Here is an 18,116-nt window from a genome sequence, read left to right as displayed (position 1 = left end):
ACCCTATTGCAAACACCGAATCACCTCGTGGAGACCAGAGTTAGCCCCTTCCGCAAGCTGTAATGGCTCCGGGGGGTCTTGGGACTGCGGGGGCAAACCGCATCCTTGACTCCTGGCCCCCGGGAGCGCCGGCGGCAGCAAGCACCAGGCCGGGTACCAAGGGCCGCCACTCCTTCGGCGCCCAGGGCGGAATCCCGGAGGTCTCCCCGTCCGGCGCTGGCTCCCCTAGCTCGACGCACTGGGTCCGAGGCGGCCGGCGTGAGGTCTCCGCTGGCCGCCCCTCGCCCACGGTGCGAAAAGACGACCAGAGGCCGCCGACGTCTCCTCCCAGCCTGGAGTTGGGACGTACTAGGGTGTAGAAAGGTCGGGATGTCCCCCCACCCTAAACACACACGCGCTTGCGAGCACACATGTAGACACAGACACGCGCGCGCGCGCACACGCACACACGTACGCTTTGCTCCCCTGGCCTGAGAGCTGGAGAGGGGGCGCTTTGGAAAACTTGGCTGATTCGCCGGATGACCATGTGCGCTCAAGACTGTACCCGCCAAACATAACCTTAATTTTGCAAGATGTTTTTCCCAGTAACTTTTCTGCAAATGAGTCAGAACAGACCCGAGTTTCCGAGGCAGCCCAGTCCGGTTTGTTAAACTTCTCAAAATGTACCCGGCGGCTCTGAGCCTCCAAATCCTCCATCGCTCGGGGGCCGCGGCCGCCCTCACCCGGCTCCGCGCGCGCAAATGGACGGGCTCGAGGTCTGCGCGGAGAGCCAGGCAGCCCCGGCGCCTCCAGCCGGGCGGCGCAGCTCGATACCCGGCGACCCGCGGGCAGGGGCGTCCAGTCCCGCGCCGCACTTGCTAGAAAATAGCCCGCCTGACCACAGCCGGCCCTGGCGCTTGCACATTAAGAAACTCAAATTTAAGAAGTGGGTGAATTGGGAAAGGAGGGAGCCGGGGGAGTTTGCACCGTGTATCTCAGGTATGAGCGCTTTTCACTGACATTGATGCAACTGCATTAGAGTTAATGGCAGCAGCCTGCTTCTCATTATTAATTGTCTTTGTGTTTGGATAAAGTATGTAATCTTCTTCTCAACCACACCATTAAAATAGGTTGCCTTTTCAATTAAGAACTGTCGTGAGCACAGCAGTCAATTTTCCTAATGAAGACGCATTATATTTTCACTTTTTAAAAAATAAATGGAAAATCCCAGGTTTTCATTAGACACGATTACAGAGAAATACAAGAGGGCTTCTCTAAAATTCATGCGGTCATGTAGTGCATTAAACGCCAAGCTTTTAAATAAATTGAAATTTCTGCAGATAAAAGAAAAGCATGGCTATCAAGTATGTTGAAACATGCTTCATTCAGATTTTTAAAAGCAAACAAGATGAGTTCATTTTTCTAAATGCACTTAACAGATACAACAGTTTGTAAAAGTATAGTGACTGCCTGAAAATACACTATTAACTTTTTTTGGGGGGGTCCCTTGTAGCTTATGGATGATTTGCAGATCTTAAACTAAGCGGTGAATGTTGGAAATGTACCATACACATTTAGATAACGTTCGGCCTTTGACCAGTTACCTCAGATTAATCTTTCAGGAGCACAAAGGGTCTGGTCTGTGCACCTACAATTAGTTTTTATTTGTTTGTTTGTTTGTTCCTTTCTTTCTTGCTTTCATTTTCTTTTTTAAGACAAATTGAAAGCCATTGACTCTGGTAAAACTGTTTAAAATTCTATGCCTTTGAGATAAGCAACTTTTCAATTGTTGCAAAAAAAAAAAATCAAAAATTGCAAAGTTCTAATTTTGACGTTTTAAAATTGGTCAGAAATATTCATCCTGGATCTGAAAATGGAAAGTTTGCATTCATGAACAAAAATGAAAAAGCGTGTGTTATTCATTCTCTAATCTTGAGAATTTGGGAACGTATAGTGAGAGGGATCTGTCAAGATCTATGTTTTCTTTGTTAATAAAAAATTTATGTCGCTACCTTTTGCATATGAAATATGTTTCAAACAAACAATTTCTGTCTTGTTCTCTCCCCCATTCAATGTGAATACTCTCCTAGGATCCACATTAGGGAATACTGTTGGAGAAAAAAATAAGTCAAATTCTTCTAAGTAGGAAAAAAAAGTTCCCAACAACAGCCAGACTTTTTCTTTGTAAGGCAACATCAGCTGGTTTCTTGTAGACATGATCTTTTCCAGGTTTTAGGTGTTATGTCTTTTAAAAATTGAACTCCCTTTTTTTTTTTTTTTTTAATCAACCAGCCCCTTAAAATGATCTGCAAAGAGTGGGAAATTAGATTTTCGATTAAAACCTTATCCCATCTCGAAGGATTACTTCATATTGATTCTTAAATATGGCTACAATTGATGGACTCTAATTAAAAATCCAAAGGAAAAGTCTGTCGTACCCATATAAAAGAAGCTTTTCATATACGGGAAATAAAGCTTGTAAAAGGTTACAAATAAAAGATTAGAGATTTATCCAAACTAGTTTAAAGCTTCACTGTGGTTTTCTTTTCTTCTTTTTTTCCTTTCTTACAAAACCATTCCTGGGTCTTTTTTCCCCCCGTTTTAAATGAAGTTTGCAAACAGGCAAGATATTGGACTGTAATGGTTGTTTTATATCAGCTCTGTAAGCTCAAGGCTGCTGCCTGCAATAGAATTGATTTCAAGGAAACTTCAGGACCAGGAGATGAAAATTATGTAAACTGACAGCTACCACCCTTCATCAATCTATCCACATTCCCGTCCACACCCTTCTGACACACACACACACACACACACACACACACACACACCCCACCTGACACTTCTGTCTCACATCCACACATGCCCTTCCTATCCCTCACCCTAACCTTGCTCTACACACACCCTTGGTCCCCACACTCTCAGGGACAGATGCACAGCTCCCGGCTCACACCCTGCTCATAAATGTCTCACAGCCCCACATCTCGCACTTGTCACACAATCTTAATCCGTTTCATTCCGGAACAACATGGTCCTCTTTTCCTCCTTTTCGCATTTGGAGTTTGCCTCCCTACTCTTTTATCGAGACAGCCCAATCCTATCTTTGAAGTTGTTTCTTTCTCTCTTACCCTCTTTTCTGAGGCAACCGCAATGCAGGGAGGGAGAGACTCAAGCTTAATTTACAAGTGATCTGTTGCCTTATTTTTTCCCTTAAATTCTGTCTGCATTGTCAATCTTAAATCCTTGTGAAAAAAAACTTAAATCCTTGTTTAAAAAATTAAAAGATTAAGGTTAATCTCGTTAAAGTTTATAATAAAGACAATCTAAAAACCTAATAAAAAAATGACTCCTTTCTGGATATTATGGTGCTTCTTAGGCAAAATGTAGTCCCTCACTCTTCACTGAATTGCTGAAAAGATTGGAAATTAATGTTCATATTTCTGAAGTGTTAAGGAAGTCTAACTGGCTCCTTTCCCCCAAGAGGCTATGTTCTCACGGAATATGGGTTTTGTTCTTCTTTTTTAATTAGGCTGGAAGAATCCCGGGATGTCTTCTCTCCCCTCCCCCTCCCCCCTGCCCCCCCCCCACCAAAGTTAATAAACTTGGAGGAAAGTTTGGAATATTTTAAACTGGCCTGGCTTGTGGGGTGGAGAAAGTCAGGCTAGTTAGGGCCACACATTCATCTTGATTTCAAAATATAATATCACCATATTCTGGAAACTGCGTGCAAGCTCTGACAAATAATTTGATTCCCTTCATATTGGTTTTCTTAATTTAGCTTCTGAATGCTTATATGTCATATACGTAGTAAAATAATTGTACAAGTGGCAATTAAAAACCATCCACTTGTTAATGAAAATTGTTTAAAAACACAAAGCATGCTACCATAAGTCAGATTCATAAAAAAAAATAATAAAATGTTAAAGACACAGGACATAGAAAAAAAGTTAAACACAGATAGAAATACAATGAACAGATAGTAAGTAAATTGGAAGTTCAAGAACTTACTGAAAATCAAGAGTTAGACTTTTCATCCAAAGAGTCTTTTTCTCCCACCAAGCATCTAAGGTTTTCAGTAAAAGAGCCCAGCCCCCTTCTCCCAAAGCCAGTGGCTTTTGTCCTGACCTAGAATAGGGTTTGTGGGGACTGTACCTGAGCCGGGCTGTCTGCGATTTCCAAATTGACAAGAAGAGACTGGAAGATAAAGAGCATGTTCTTACAGGTGAACAGCAATTTTGCAACTTTTCCAGGCGACACCCAGGAGAAAGCTTGCCTGCTACCAACTGCTGCAGACTCTGGGCAGAATTCCTCTAGAAAGAAAAAGAAAGTCTTCCCCCCCTCCCTGTCTGCCTCTCTCTGTCTCTAGTTCTCTTTCTCTTCTCTGTCTCTCTCTCTCTCTCTCAGATCCAATCTTTTAAGAGCTTCAGCACATTGCTAAGCTAAAGGGAAATTCTCTTTGATAAAGCGGTGTTTCCAGCTTCTGGGTTTTAAAACCTAAATCTATATTCAAATCTGGCTGAAGGTGTGTTCTGGGATTTATGAAAGCCTCTTAAAGGGGTAAATTTACCAAACCGTGACAAAATCATCACAATCTTACTTTAGACATCTGAAGTGGATGAGAATTTTAAAGAGACCCTTGTTTATTTAACACTGTCCATTTCCAACTCGTAGTTTATTGGCCCTGTATTTCTGAGAAGTTCTTAGACTAGAGGGCAAAAGAGAAGCCGGAGCTGTCTGCCACCGGCCGCTGGACGGGCAAAAGCCCTCTCACGCCCCACCACACATAAATCTGCCCCTGTCGAACAGAACAGGGGGATTTTTAGGGAGGTTCAGCTGCCCCCGCCATCTGGGAGGATATCGCAAACCTCTACATCGGACTTGAAAGGTTTCCCTGGACACTGGACCCTATAGCAGACGGATCTCCCAGTTCAAAATTTTTTACTTGGTGGAGCTCACAAGCGCCTTGTTCTGATATTTCCCCATCCCACCCCATCCCGACTGTCCCCAGGGCCTCCCTACGGCCTTCCGCTCTGCCAAATTCACAACGTCCACTTTTCTTTTTCCGTTCTTTTATGCTTTAAACATCATTGTGATCAAACTGGGGGAAACGTCGTCTTTTGTAGGGGTAGGAAGGAGGCTCTGCTTGAGGCGAACAGTGTGTTTTTGCCTTTCCTTCATCGAAAGCATCAGGACTGACCAAGCGCACCCAACCAGTGCCTCCGACAGCCAGCGCCACAAGGGCCAAAACGCCTGGGGCATTAGTACCCCCTCCCCACCACCACCCCTATTAAAGGCTTGGGGGGAGGGGCGGTCACCAGGTGTTTCAGTACAGTGGAGGTGGGGTGAGAAAAAAGGTCGGTACTCACCCTCCCCCCCGCCCGGGCCCCCAGAAAGTCCTGACTCCTGGGAACGCGACAACCAGCGGGTCTCCGGACTGGAGCTGCTGCAGAGGGCCGGGAAGGAGCTGGGCGGGCCGCTCGGGGACTAGAGGGGCCGCCAGGGCCCAAAGCTCTAGAGACACCTGTGACGGGGGCCGCGGCCACGGAGTCCCCAGCCTCAGGCCGAGCCGAAGCCGGAGCCCAGCCCGGCTGCCGAGAGCTTGCTGCCTCGTGCGCACTCCCGTAATTCGTTAATTGCTGTAAATCCCAAGGACGGCCACATTTGATTACACATACAGTATAAGAACCGACAACAAAGCGACGAATTAATTACCAACTTCATTAACATAGGTCCCCAAATTAAAGGCAGCGAGCTCTTTCTTTGGGCCCACTAGCAGTGGTGGTGATGGTAGTTGGTGGTGGTGGTGGTGGGGTGTTCAGGAAGAATTTTTTCCTGCACTGGGTGTTGAGAAGGAAGAGCTGTTTTCTGCTCCCTCCACTCCCCCCCACCCTTATTCACTTCCACTCAGCAATTCCGCTATCCCTTCCCGCTACTCCGCCCAGCCTGTTTTTGCTTTTCTAGGGACTCAGATCCGTTTGAAACCTGTCCGGTCCCTGATCTCTGTGCCAAGCAAAAAAGTTGGGCTGGAGGTCGCACTCTCTGGCTCGGGTCCCCAGCTCCCATCACTTCCCAGCCTCTCGGCTCTCAGCTTGGGGCTCGGGCGGCGCCAGCCCAGTTAGCTCCAGGCCTCGCAGCGTCGGGCGTTTGGTGGCGTTTGTTCTAACACAGAAACTGTTTCCAATGGGGGCCTTCCTCGTTCGCTCCCTTCCTCGACATCCTGTCGACCTCACACTCGCATCCTCGAGGCCTGGTGTGGCCCCAGCTACTTCCCCTAAACGGGCCCTGTGATTTGATTCCGGGGTTCGTGTTCCCTACAGTCAGTCATGGGCTTCTCGACTCCAGAAAACACCCAAGCGCCTACCAGAAGCCGGGGTCTGTCACTCAGGGATCATTTATTTATATGTCTAAAGATATTTATAACGGGGTAGGAAATAGAGAAGACACTGAGTTTTAGAAAATAGTTTGTTCTTGGACTGGTGTATCTCTCTGTCTTCCCTCCATGCCCACATGGCACTCCAGGCCTCCCTCTTTTACCCTGTCTGGCCGTCAGCGTGCTCTGGCCCTGTTTGAGAAGGCATAGTAGTGTTTTTGAGTTTCAGTCTTACTTGCTTTCTGCCTCTCATCCACACCCTTATTGCCGGCCTTGAATGTGATAACCCGGTCACTCCCTACCCTCCACCCCCCCCCCCCCCGCCCCCGCCGCGCTGCTTCAGCATTTACTTAAATATTTTTATCTTCCCATCTTACATTGTATGGGTTTCCTTTCTTCCCTTCCCTAAAAATAAAAAAAAAAAAAAAAACACAAAGGAAAGGGGAAAGGAAATTTCAGAGTAAAGGAACCAGAGAAAAAGAGGGTAAGAGAAGAACTCCCTGTCCATCATTTTAATTATACAATTAGTTCACATGCTCCGGCCCATAATGTATATTTTAAGCGGAGCGCAGTGTCTTTAAAGAACATTCTGGTAATGTCGGAAGCCTGGATTTGTTGCCGGCTCATCCCCCGGTGCAGCAGCGGCCTGTTTTCCTCCCCCTGTTGTGTGTTTTTATTATTTTCCCTCTGGCTTAGATGTGTCAATCATTCTCTGCCTGCCATTGGTTGGAGAGTTTGCGTCAAAAAGTTGCCAGAGAGGCGCTTTCTCAGCAAATCTCCCTGAGAGCGGGACCGACCTCAGCTCCAACTCAGCCTCCACTGTGATTAAAAATAAAAATTGCTAGAGCAGCCCTCACTCACCACATATACTTTGTATGTATTGCAGAAGGGCCCACGAGTGTTTAGAACTCTAGCCGCCTTCCTCATTTTTTGTTCTTAAAAAAAAATTTTTTTTTGGTTGTGTTTGACTTTTCATGGAAGGGTGAAGACTACAACGTTTCTAACTCAATACTCTTGATTTCTTTTAGGATAGCTGGCTATTTGGAATTTGAAGGATATTTGACTTTTTCTAACCTCCCATGCGACTGTAAGGTAAGTGTCCGTCTGTCTTGCCTACCTATATCTACGTGTACCGGTGTCTGTCGGCCATCACCCCAGTACCTCCAATAGACCGACCGATGTCCCTGTGGGAACGTGGAGTTCTGTAGGCGGACGCATTATTTTCTCTTACAAATTTTGAGGCGGAACAACGATCGTTGCAAAAAAGAAATGTGATCTGGAGATGAGAGCGGGAGTGGGAGAGGCAGAGAGCGTGCTCCTGAGGGTCGTCGCTTCTGCGAAACGTCGTCTAAACGCTGCGAGTGTAATCTGGGTGTTTTGGAAGGTTTTGTTTGTGGTTTTGTTTTTACGTCAACGCCGTTCTGGGCTTCTCCCCGCGATATTTGCGTTTTGGCCCCTAGATTGGGTTGGTGTCGTTTGGATGGATCCCAAGGACATTTTTAGAATCCGAGACAAAACGATGCAGATGTAGCTAGATGTATGGATTGAAACAACAATAATAAAAAGTCAGGCGCCTCCTTGGGCCCGCGCGCCGGAAACCCGGTTGGCTTGCGGGTCTGCCTGGGCCAGGGGCCGCCGCTTGAACCCCTGCCCGTCCCTGATGAACGTGAGCAGAAACCGGAGCGGATAACCGAGGAGGACGGGAGCGCTGGCTTGTCGTCCGCCCCGGCGTTCGCCACTCGCTTTTTTCGGCCTCCTCTCCCTCAGCCTAATGCAGCTCGGTTTTGTTTCTTCCAAAAGGTTCCAGGGCTCCTCTTTGTTTTTAAACACCCACCACCCCCCAAAACCACCTTGGGTTGCAATTACGCAGTCCCCCCACTCCTACCCCCGGTTGTCCTGGTCCCCGACCCTGGTCACCAGGCCGAGCGAACGTCAAGAGTGATTTTTCAACAGGACTTTGCCGGGCATGGTTCGCGGCCCGCCCCAAGTCGCCCTCCGCGCGCACCTGGGACGGGCAGAAGTAGCAACGAGTGGCCCCTGCTCCGCCCAAGGCCGCGGCCGGGCGGAGGACAGGAATCCTCTTGCTGGGACCGCGGCCCCTCCGCTGTTCTCTGGCGGGGAGCGGCAGGGCTCGCTCGCGCGCTCCAGCACCTCCTTCCCAGGTTCAGCCTCGGGGACAATGAGGTGTCGTGGGTCGGGGCCGGGCGGGGGCGGAGGGGTTCGCCGAGGCTCAGCTTGTGTCCTGGGTCTGCTCAGAGAGAACCATCAGAAGGTCTCTGCCAGCTCCGGGCCCGGGCGACGGGTCGCGCTGCAAACTCCCAAGAAGTCTTCGCTTTGCTGCGTTCAGGTGACTGTTGAAATCGATGCCCGGTTTCGGGACACAATTTTGGAAACCCAAGTCCTCCGTCAGAATTCCACCGAGTTGGCTTTTGCCTCCTTCCCAGGCCGAAGCGGTGGGCGGGGAGCGAAGGCCGAGCGGCGCTGACCCCGCAGTAGCGGATTGCTTGGGGAAGGGTCCGGGAAGTCGCTCCTTGAAATTCTCCCCAGCATCCTCGGGCTTTGCGGGTCGGGATTTCTCCTGCTCAGCTCGGGACTTTTTCCAGGCACCAAAAGTTATTAGCACGAGCGAAGAGCAGGAGAGGAAACTCCTCCCCCCAGAGCAAGGTAGACACCCAGACCTCAGCGCTGCTAACACCGGGGCTTTCTCCCAACGATAATTAATAGTCAAGGCCAACCCTTTTGGCACGTTTTTTCCTCCCTCCCTCGCGGGTGGCAGAATTGTTTGATTCCCCGAGGCCAGAAACTTTCACTCGAGTTCGCCGGAGAGAGGCCAGCGCCCGCCGTTTTCCGCGGTGCCCACACGTCTCCTTTTTCTTTCTTTCCTCCTCTTCATCGTCTTTCCAGCCTCAGGCCAGTCGCCAGTCCGCGTAGTTTTGTTTCCTTTCCATCATGCAGAAAATTAATCAGCCCGGACGAGAAGCAGAGCGGAGCATGGCGGCCTGTAATTAAGGGACGTGTGCCCCTCGGATTATCTCGTTAGTTTATCAAGAAAACATTTATTATAATTAATTCTCGGACGAGGTAATTATTGTTGAGCGAGAACACAGCAACTGGTAGATGGGCTTCTTGGAAGGAAAAAAAAAAAAATACAAGGCGAAGGGGGAGGGGGGGAGCGACAGATTGCAGGAATTGACCGTTAGATATAAGGCTGCGCGGGCGACGCTGGCAGTGGAGCAGGACCTCGGGCGCCAGGCCTGCGGGGCTGCGGGGCTGCGGGGCTGCGGGGCTGCGGGGCTGCCGGCAGGGACACAAGGCCCAGGCACTCGCGCCCGGAGGTACGGTCGCCGACCGGCTGCCTGGACTCACCGCGTGACCGTGGTCAGCTTCTAGGTATGAGCTCTCCAGAGGCCACCTCGTGAGCAGTCATACTGAGGCGTAGATTTTGGAAAAGTTATTTCTTTTCCCCTTCTGGACTCTGATTCGGGAGGAAAAGGGCTTTGAAAGTTAGTTGGGAGGGCCCATGCCTTCTATGCACAGTGGAGACCTAGGCCGGCTGTGGAGAGAATCTCTTAGTTTTGGTTTTTGGTTTTCCTCTTTTCCTTTTAAAGGTGGATCCAGGAGCAAAAGTGAAAATAGTCTCTTCCGAGAATTTTAGCCATTTTGCAATGGTAAGGGCAAAGGAGCTCCTGGAAGGATCTCAGCCCTGGTGCTTTCTGTCGGTTACTGCTTTTTATGTTGGAATGTGCTACTTTATTGTACGATGTGTTAGGCATTTCTAATTGGGTGAGAGCTCGACATGTAAGAACATTTCCATATTTCTCATGGGTACATCTGATATGATTTTACGTTTCTCTATAGTACTGCAGTTCAGAACTTTGCAAGGTAGTAAGATTAAACAACAAGTTTCCAGTTTAGAGGCTGTTTAAACACATATCTGACTGTATTTTAAAGCAGTCATATATGTGTTTAGACAGCCTCTAAACTGGAGATTTTTTGTTTATTTTCACAGCCTCCAAAGAACAGTATTTTGGAAAGAAAAGACCATGCAAAAATATAAAGTCTGTATTGTAGGGGCAACTAAATTAGTTTTACTGAGGAGAATACAAACTCCTCCATGAAAGACATTTATAAAATTACATTAAATTAGATCTTAGGTTAGAAAAGAATGACTTTTGTGCTCTGAATTTAAATCAGACAGAAGTTACTGAGTTTCATTTATGGACTTTTGTGCCTTGCTGTCTTAAACAACGTAAATATGAAAACCCGGAGTCCTTAAAACTCAGTAAGACCTTTATCTTGTATCCGCCATTTTGAAGCAATCTTTCATGGTGTCAAAGTTTCAAAGTAGAGATCCTTGCATATAAGTGCCACATTTTAGGAAAATAAAAGGCAGACTTGCAAACTGCCAGCCTATATTAACATCTACTTTGAATCTCTTTGCTGGGGTGGAGGGGGGAACTCAGCTGAAGAAAGTAAATAACTTTTCTCTTTCTTTCTTTTCCCCCTTGAGCTCTTTTTCTCATAGGATTGTAAGGAACTTGAACGGTAGGGAGAAATTCTATTAGTTTCACAACTTGGGATATTTGTGTATCTACTTTCTTTAAAACTAAAATGTGCAAAAGGCAGTTAGTGTTAACAGGAAACTCTGCTGCAGCTGCAGAGGACCCAAACGTCTGAAAATTTGCCTCCCACAGGATCTGCAGCCTCCATGCATCAAAATCAACATGGAAGCAGCTTGCACTACAAATGTGGGGCCCCATCGTTATCTGATTGGTGGGATTCTAACTTAACAATTTCTGGCAAGCCCCGTGCCAATCTTGAAGACTTTTTTGCAATATGTTTAAATATCTGATGGGTGTCTATTAAAAGTTCAATACTTGTTTGTTTAGCTTTCGTTCTTTAGACACATATAATCAACGTTCTCCAAAACCCTAATAAATATGTTACTTACCTGGAAATCTAATTACCCAGACTACTAATTAGGTGAAAATGATTACCGGAAATGACTTCAAATGTGGAATAATAGTGGTTGAGCAGTTTTTCCAAGTTTGTCATTTAGTAAGTTGGTATTTTAGATGTTAAATGCACTGACATTTTAGCTTCGCAGCAGTTGGAAGTGGTAAAAAGCTAAGATAATTAAAATCTCTGCCACGGAAAGGCAACAGTCTGGGGAGAGGTAGATTTCTTGAATTGTTTCTTTGTTTCTCACCAATGGGCTTTGTTATCAGCATTATTTATTTAGCCAAAGAGTTCTTTGTCTCTGCAAATGGCCCCAATCAAGTTTTGTTTGAGACAATTAGCTAGTGCCAGCCAATGAGTCCTATGCAAATGTAGGGATAGGAATGCAATGTGTGCATTTGAAGGCGTGGGGTTTTGTTCTTGGGGAAGGCAGATTGTAATTGCTTTCTTTGGGTACATTTTTTTTAAGTTTGGGGTGGGGGGGGGGAAGACAGGTTTATCTGGTCTCCCTCCATCCCCTCTAGTTTCAGAGCAGCTGGGGGTGGGGGCGGGGATGGGGGGGGAGTGTCTGCAAGTCCTTTAAAAGCCTCTGCCTCGCCTAGCCCGTGCTCTTTTTAAGTTAGTGGTGGAACGTGGAGGAGCTGCCGCCTCCGAAGCATTAAACCAGCACCTCTATTTGTTTGTTTGCTTTGCCCTTAGTTCCACTGCTCCATTCCCACCCATCAAGGACTCTGAACCTGTCCACCCCCGGCGCATCAAGATCTTCCAGCTGGGGACCCCCGATTTGGGCCGACTTTGCACCTCCAAACAACCTTAGCATGATGTCTTATCTTAAGCAACCGCCTTACGCAGTCAATGGGCTGAGTCTGACCACTTCGGGTATGGACTTGCTGCACCCCTCTGTGGGCTACCCAGGTAAGTGAGCCCTGCTGCACTCCTGCACCCCCCTACCCCACGCCGTCCTCCGGGGAAGCAACACCCTATTTCCCTGGAACACAGGTGTTGGCAGTCACACTGTCCCCACCCAGCTTCAGGCTAGGTCTCCACTAAATTTTCCTTCTGAGGAAGCAGCCCCCGGGCATTTACTGACTAAGCAGAGAACAGGGGTTGGGAGAAGTGAGTAGGTGGGTCTGCAACAGTTACAATCGCATCATTTGATTTTTAATTCGAGTAAATAAGGGATTGGCATCAGAGTGGGATGAAGAAGGTTACTGTCCTTGACATTTGTGCAAAAGACCCCTGCCCATATCTGGATGCCCCATTCCTCAGAAGTGTCCTTTTGGAGAAGCTGAGCTTTCTCTCCGTAAGTCTTTAGGACCCTCCGACTTTGCAGTTGTTCCCTCCAGGCCCAGGCCTTCCCTCTGACTTCCAGGGCCTGCTTTAATCCCAAGAGGTGTGACTTCCTCCAAATGCGAGTGCTTTCCTTTCCAATCAGATCTGTTTAAAATCCTCCTAGAAGGAAAAGTTGAATCAACTATGTCCCCATTTTAAAGATGGAGGAACAAAGGCCCTTGGTGTGCTGAAAGCCCTGAGAGCAGGATTCAGACTTCCCCCATCGATTTGAACTGCCAGTCTGTCCTCGGAGATCCTTTGATTTCATGGCATAGTCTTTTTGTGTTGTGGTTTGGGAGTTGATTTTTGGAGAAAAAAAATTTTGGGGGGTGTCTTTTAAGAAATGTTTCATTTGTTAACTTTCTAAGTGATGCTCTGATTGGAGCAATCTCAACACCAGGAAGAGTGGAGAAAGAAGCAGCATGTGTCCTGGGTCCCCCGGGAGCAAGGCTGGGGAGGCGGTGGGAAGAGCATTGGTAGGCTCCCGGTGGAAGGGCTGTGTGGAGCTGGGGATTGCTGCGGGGTGGAGGGTAGGGGTGTCGGAGAACCCGCCGAAACGCCTTGACTGAGAAACTGCTCCCCCACCCTAAAGGGCCCTGGGCTTCTTGTCCCGCAGCCACCCCCCGCAAACAGCGCCGGGAGAGGACGACGTTCACTCGGGCACAGCTAGATGTGCTGGAAGCACTGTTTGCCAAGACCCGGTACCCAGACATCTTCATGCGAGAGGAGGTGGCACTGAAAATCAACTTGCCTGAGTCCAGGGTGCAGGTAGGGCAGATGCAGGCAGAGCCATCCTTTCTGACCATGCCCCCGTTCCCCAGAATATGGTGCATGTCCAGGGCTATGGAGAGCCCCAGGTCTTTGAGAGGACTGAAGGAAGGCTCGAAACTCCTTCACTCACTAAGGCGCCAGGAAACTATTCTCCTGCCCTTTTTTGCCTCCCATCACCACTTAATCCTACAAGCAAGGGTCTTCAAGGCCTGGGTTGCTGGTGGAGGGAGACCCAGCCTAGAGCAGATTTCCAGAGTAGTCACATGGTATTGTATCCCTTCCCTTCCTTGGTATAGAAATCCTCCCCTATTCTCATGGACTTGTCTGAAAGCAGCTCAGCTCCTGGACAGTCCAAATATTTTTGCAGATGAAAAAATAGAGTAAATGACTTGTTCAAGGTCTTAACTAAGTTTGGTGGCAGAATCAGGGTTCAGACGCAGCTCGTGCTTTTACCAAATAAATCAACACAATAAGAATGTATTTTCCTTGACTTCTTAGGGATTGAACAGAATTTTCTAGGTCTGAGCCATTTAACAGATAAAATATCTACATAATGTCTCTAGTGACACCGCTCTTGCTTTAGTTCCACTAAACTTGACCTGAAACTGGAGAGGGAAGGTCAACTCCAGCTTGCCTGGTGAGTGAGCCCTGTACAGAGTTCTCTGCAAAGTATTTAGCATGTTAACCACACATACACCTGGGCCTCTCCTTTAGCTAGAATATGTTTCTGAAAATGACAGACATCAGTGTCAGCTGCTAATTGGGAAAGGGGCTTTTTCAAAGAAGGTTGGAGGAAGTTTTAGCACTTCTAAGTCTTGAACCAAAGTCCTCTCTGGGAGAAAATAAATGGCCCCGAATGGTTGGTGGTATTGAGCTTGGCCATGGTGGCATCGCTTTTACCACAGTGATGGCACCCATACAGAGAGCTCATTCAAAAGTTCAGCTAAGGACCTGTCCTCCAGAAAATGCCAGTAGTTTCTCTTCTCAGCCCCCTCATACACCAATCATAGCTTCTTCATTGCAGAACATGAACAGGGCTGGGAAAGAGAATTGTCAAGATTGCAGCAGAGGATTAAAGTGGTAAGCCAGTGAACATAGCACAGGAGACTGAGTCTATGTGCTGAGTGGCCCTACTCTAAAGGCACAGACTCAAGTCTTGGAGACTAGCAGGTCTGTACTCCAACTCAAAGCAGAGTATATATAAGTTCCTCCTTTTACCACAAAGCAGCTTTCAGCAAATAGTGACCTTCAAACCTCTTTCCTCAACAAGACTATGTCTTCCCCTTGGAGCTTTGTTTTGTGGGTCTTTCTAAGAGAGACAAAAAGAAGGGTGATGGAACCAACCAACTTCCATATTAGCAGTTGCTTCCCGGAAGATGAACTGTAAATGAATTTAGGCTGTTCCTGTTAGCATGTAACAGTAAAATTGCTTTCCCTCAATTCTTGTGTATTTCCCTCCAAAAGACATCGATACATGTTATTCCTCTGTGAGAGTGTTCCAAGATATAGCTGGGTCTATGTGTATGTGTGTATTCGAGGTGAAATAAGATAGGAAAGTGAAGTGGAGAGTTTCTAGCCATATGATTTGGGGGATTATCTTAAATTTTATTATTCTGGGCTAGAAATAAGGCAGTGCCAAGTGTTTTTAGACAGTCTCCCCAACTTTCTTACAAGTCCAGGAGTTTGTATGACAGTGCCACATAATAGGTCTTCAGTGGCGGGGGAAATTGTGTGTGCAGCTGATCTGTCTGTGTAAGATAAATGTATAATCTGGGAGCCATTCTTGTCCTTAGGGAGTTACCAAAACTGTGTTAAAGACATTTCTTTCCCTTCCAAGGTATGGTTTAAGAATCGAAGAGCTAAGTGCCGCCAGCAACAACAACAACAACAGAATGGAGGTCAAAACAAAGTGAGACCTGCCAAAAAGAAGACCTCTCCAGCTCGGGAAGTGAGTTCAGAGAGTGGAACAAGTGGCCAATTCACTCCCCCCTCTAGCACCTCAGTCCCAACCATTGCCAGCAGCAGTGCTCCCGTGTCTATCTGGAGCCCAGCTTCCATTTCCCCACTGTCAGATCCCTTGTCCACCTCCTCTTCCTGCATGCAGAGGTCCTATCCCATGACCTATACTCAGGCTTCAGGTTATAGTCAAGGATATGCTGGCTCAACTTCCTATTTTGGGGGCATGGACTGTGGATCTTATTTGACCCCTATGCATCACCAGCTTCCTGGACCAGGGGCCACACTCAGTCCCATGGGTACCAATGCAGTCACCAGCCATCTCAATCAGTCCCCAGCTTCTCTTTCCACCCAGGGATATGGAGCTTCAAGCTTGGGTTTTAACTCAACCACCGATTGCTTGGATTATAAGGACCAAACTGCCTCCTGGAAGCTTAACTTCAATGCTGACTGCTTGGATTATAAAGATCAGACATCCTCGTGGAAATTCCAGGTTTTGTGAAGACCTGTAGAACCTCTTTTTGTGGGTGATTTTTAAATATACTGGGCTGGACATTCCAGTTTTAGCCAGGCATTGGTTAAAAGAGTTAGATGGGATGATGCTCAGACTCATCTGATCAAAGTTCCGAGAGGCATAGAAGGAAAAAATGAAGGGCCTTAGAGGGGCCTACCAACCAGCAACCTGAAACGGACAAACCAATCTACTTAAGATCCTGTCATAGTTTTAGATAATTGGTTTTCCTGATTTGCAAAGTAATCAAAAGCATTCTAGCCATGTGCAACCAAATACCACCAAAAATAAAATCAAACAAAACTAAGTTGTGAAGGAAGGGAGGGAAGATCATAGCCTTCTTAAGCAGAGGTGTTCCAATGTTTTAGCCAATCCTTGGTTGAATCTTAGGAATGAACAGTGTCTCCAGCTCATTCACGTTTCATGACCAACTGGTAGTTGGCACTGAAAAAACTTTTCAGGGCTGTGTGAATTGTGCGACTGATTGTCCTAGATGCACTACTTTATTTAAAAAATAATGTTCATAAGGAGTCAATATGTAGTTTAAGAGACAATCAGTGTGTGTCTTATAAATGGTACATCTGTGGTTTTTAATCTGTGCTAGACTTCAAAACTGTGATCTCCTGTTATTGTATGCAACCTTGAACTCCACCTCTGCAGGGGTTCTTCTGTGATTAAATAGGTTATAATTATAAGCAAAATTCAGAGCAACTCAGTACTGATCTAAAAAGATTACCTTTGGCTGGAGGTGAGCTGCACTGAAACTTTACGACAAAATGTCTCTGGACAAGGAGAGTGAGAGAAGAGAAGCAAAAGGACACTAATTCATCTGTAATTTACTGTGGGTAAGCCTAGCAGTAAAGAGACATTGGTCAATTGCCCTGACCCTGATGGATTATTAAACTGAGAGCATTGTCGTTTATGCTTGCAGATGTTAACTGGAAAAGTTATATATGCATAAACCTTTTCTTCCTGGATTTGGCAGATATGTATAATTATATTAAAATGGTTCTAGCACAACATTGGGTCCAGTTTAATTTTACACTACTATTTACAAATGAGAAGCCAACATTCAGCCTCTCCTTCCCAAAACACATTTTTCTTAGGGCATAGAGGAAATTAGCAAACTTATTTTTACTTTTTTTTTTTTCTTGGCTAATCTATGGATAAACTAGATATGAATGACAGTGGTATGTAGACTGTGACTTTCATCAGGATTGCTCTGAAATTGAGTTTGGAGAGCCTAGCAATCAATAGGATCTTGGTCTTGCTTTTCCCTCCCTGCCGCAAACCTGAACAATTTCTTAGGCACTTTATTAGTATGTTTTAAAATAGATCAAATTTTTAAGAGGGAGGAGGAGAATTGGAGTATCTCTGAAAACATGAGAATGACAAGAATTTCTTGTTTCTATTCTCTTTATTTGGTTAAGGGGATTTTTTTTCTAACTTCCAAAAAATCTGAAGTAAACATGAGAGGGAGTGTAATCAGAATCTGAAAGCAATTCAGGCAGAAATGATTTCTGAACAAAAGAGTTTCAGAAAAGTTTTAAAACCTATAATTTCAGTAGTTGAACATAAGGCGCCCTGGTCAGTTTTCTGTGTGTGTGTGTTTAAGAAAGTGCCGAAGGGGAAAAAGAGTGGGTCCCTTTTCAGTTGTACCTGCATTTTGTAAACCAGTCACCAGAAAAGACAAGTGGGCCAATGATCATGGTGCTCCTCAGGTAAAAGCAATATTTAATTTCATTTTAAGCTTCTTAAGCTCTTACATTTGACCAAAATTAAGTGACTCTTGATTGTAACGTTTTAAATGAAGGTTAGCAGTTGCAACCATTTTGTTTTCTGGCTATTTCATTTTTCCGGTCCCTGCTGCGCATGCTCCCTTGAACTCTCTGTACTCTTTCCTAGGAAGTAAATTGGTTCACTGGCAAGAGAAATGCAACAGTTTGCAACCAACATTTGAGGCCAAATTTGATGGCAAGAGTTTCAGTACCTATTGATAACCTTCAACATAGTGTAGTTTTCACGAAGTTAAATTGGGACCTGAGTCATTGCTTACAGGTTTGCCCAGATTCAGGGTCTTAATCTCCCAGCTTTTCTTCTGCAACAGTAATGCAGAACCAAATTAACCATTTTCTACCATTGCCTTCAGTATGCAGGATGTCCCGCAAGGGGCGGGGAAAGATTGCCCTTTCTTTAAAAACAATAATGACGATGAACATTGGGCTACTCAGCAAACAACGC

The 18,116-nt window shown here is 46.3% G+C and overlaps 2 protein-coding genes across 5 annotated transcripts in view; one reads left to right on the top strand and one right to left on the bottom strand.

The window, feature by feature from the left end:
- The window catches only part of LOC116532158, a 114,335-nt gene extending 107,362 nt beyond the window's left edge, over nucleotides 1–6,973 (bottom strand). The window contains exons 1-3 of the mRNA XM_032251292.1: nucleotides 6,869–6,973; nucleotides 5,343–5,612; nucleotides 4,129–4,286 (exon numbers count right to left, since the gene is read on the bottom strand). Of these exons, the coding sequence (XP_032107183.1) occupies nucleotides 4,129–4,286; nucleotides 5,343–5,612; nucleotides 6,869–6,973 (533 nt within the window). The remainder of the gene's footprint in view (nucleotides 1–4,128; nucleotides 4,287–5,342; nucleotides 5,613–6,868) is intronic.
- Nucleotides 6,974–7,014: 41 nt separating this feature from the next.
- OTX2 (orthodenticle homeobox 2) lies at nucleotides 7,015–17,705 on the top strand. Of its 4 annotated transcripts, none has more exons than XM_032251161.1 (5): nucleotides 7,015–7,219; nucleotides 7,375–7,438; nucleotides 12,005–12,220; nucleotides 13,230–13,405; nucleotides 15,246–17,705. In XM_032251161.1, exons 3-5 carry the CDS (start codon nucleotides 12,124–12,126, stop codon nucleotides 15,864–15,866), a joined length of 894 nt encoding a protein of 297 aa, XP_032107052.1. In that variant the 5' UTR covers nucleotides 7,015–7,219; nucleotides 7,375–7,438; nucleotides 12,005–12,123; the 3' UTR covers nucleotides 15,867–17,705. The 4 variants fall into 4 exon arrangements, with proteins under 4 accessions (XP_032107052.1, XP_032107055.1, XP_032107053.1 ...); XM_032251164.1 differs by having other exon boundaries at nucleotides 7,031–7,219; nucleotides 13,254–13,405; XM_032251162.1 differs by lacking the exons at nucleotides 7,015–7,219; nucleotides 7,375–7,438 and adding an exon at nucleotides 8,399–9,427.
- Nucleotides 17,706–18,116: the final 411 nt, after the last annotated feature.

Source organism: Sapajus apella, unplaced genomic scaffold (genome assembly GCF_009761245.1).
Source record: "Sapajus apella isolate SASKATOON/1434 unplaced genomic scaffold, GSC_monkey_1.0 scaffold74, whole genome shotgun sequence".
Classification (NCBI taxonomy): domain Eukaryota; kingdom Metazoa; phylum Chordata; class Mammalia; order Primates; family Cebidae; genus Sapajus; species Sapajus apella.
The sequence above is the reverse complement of the archived record's forward strand: the minus strand, read 5'-3'. Positions and strand labels throughout refer to the sequence as shown.

Excerpts from the sequence above, each read along its gene's own strand:
- OTX2 (XM_032251161.1), top strand. The coding sequence starts at position 12,124 with ATGATGTCTTATCTTAAGCAACCGCCTTACGCAGTCAATGGGCTGAGT. Across the intron at positions 12,221-13,229 it reads CCCCTCTGTGGGCTACCCAG|GGCCCTGGGCTTCTTGTCCC; the intron begins GTAAGTGAGCCC and ends CCCACCCTAAAG. Across the intron at positions 13,406-15,245 it reads TGCCTGAGTCCAGGGTGCAG|GTATGGTTTAAGAATCGAAG; the intron begins GTAGGGCAGATG and ends TTCCCTTCCAAG.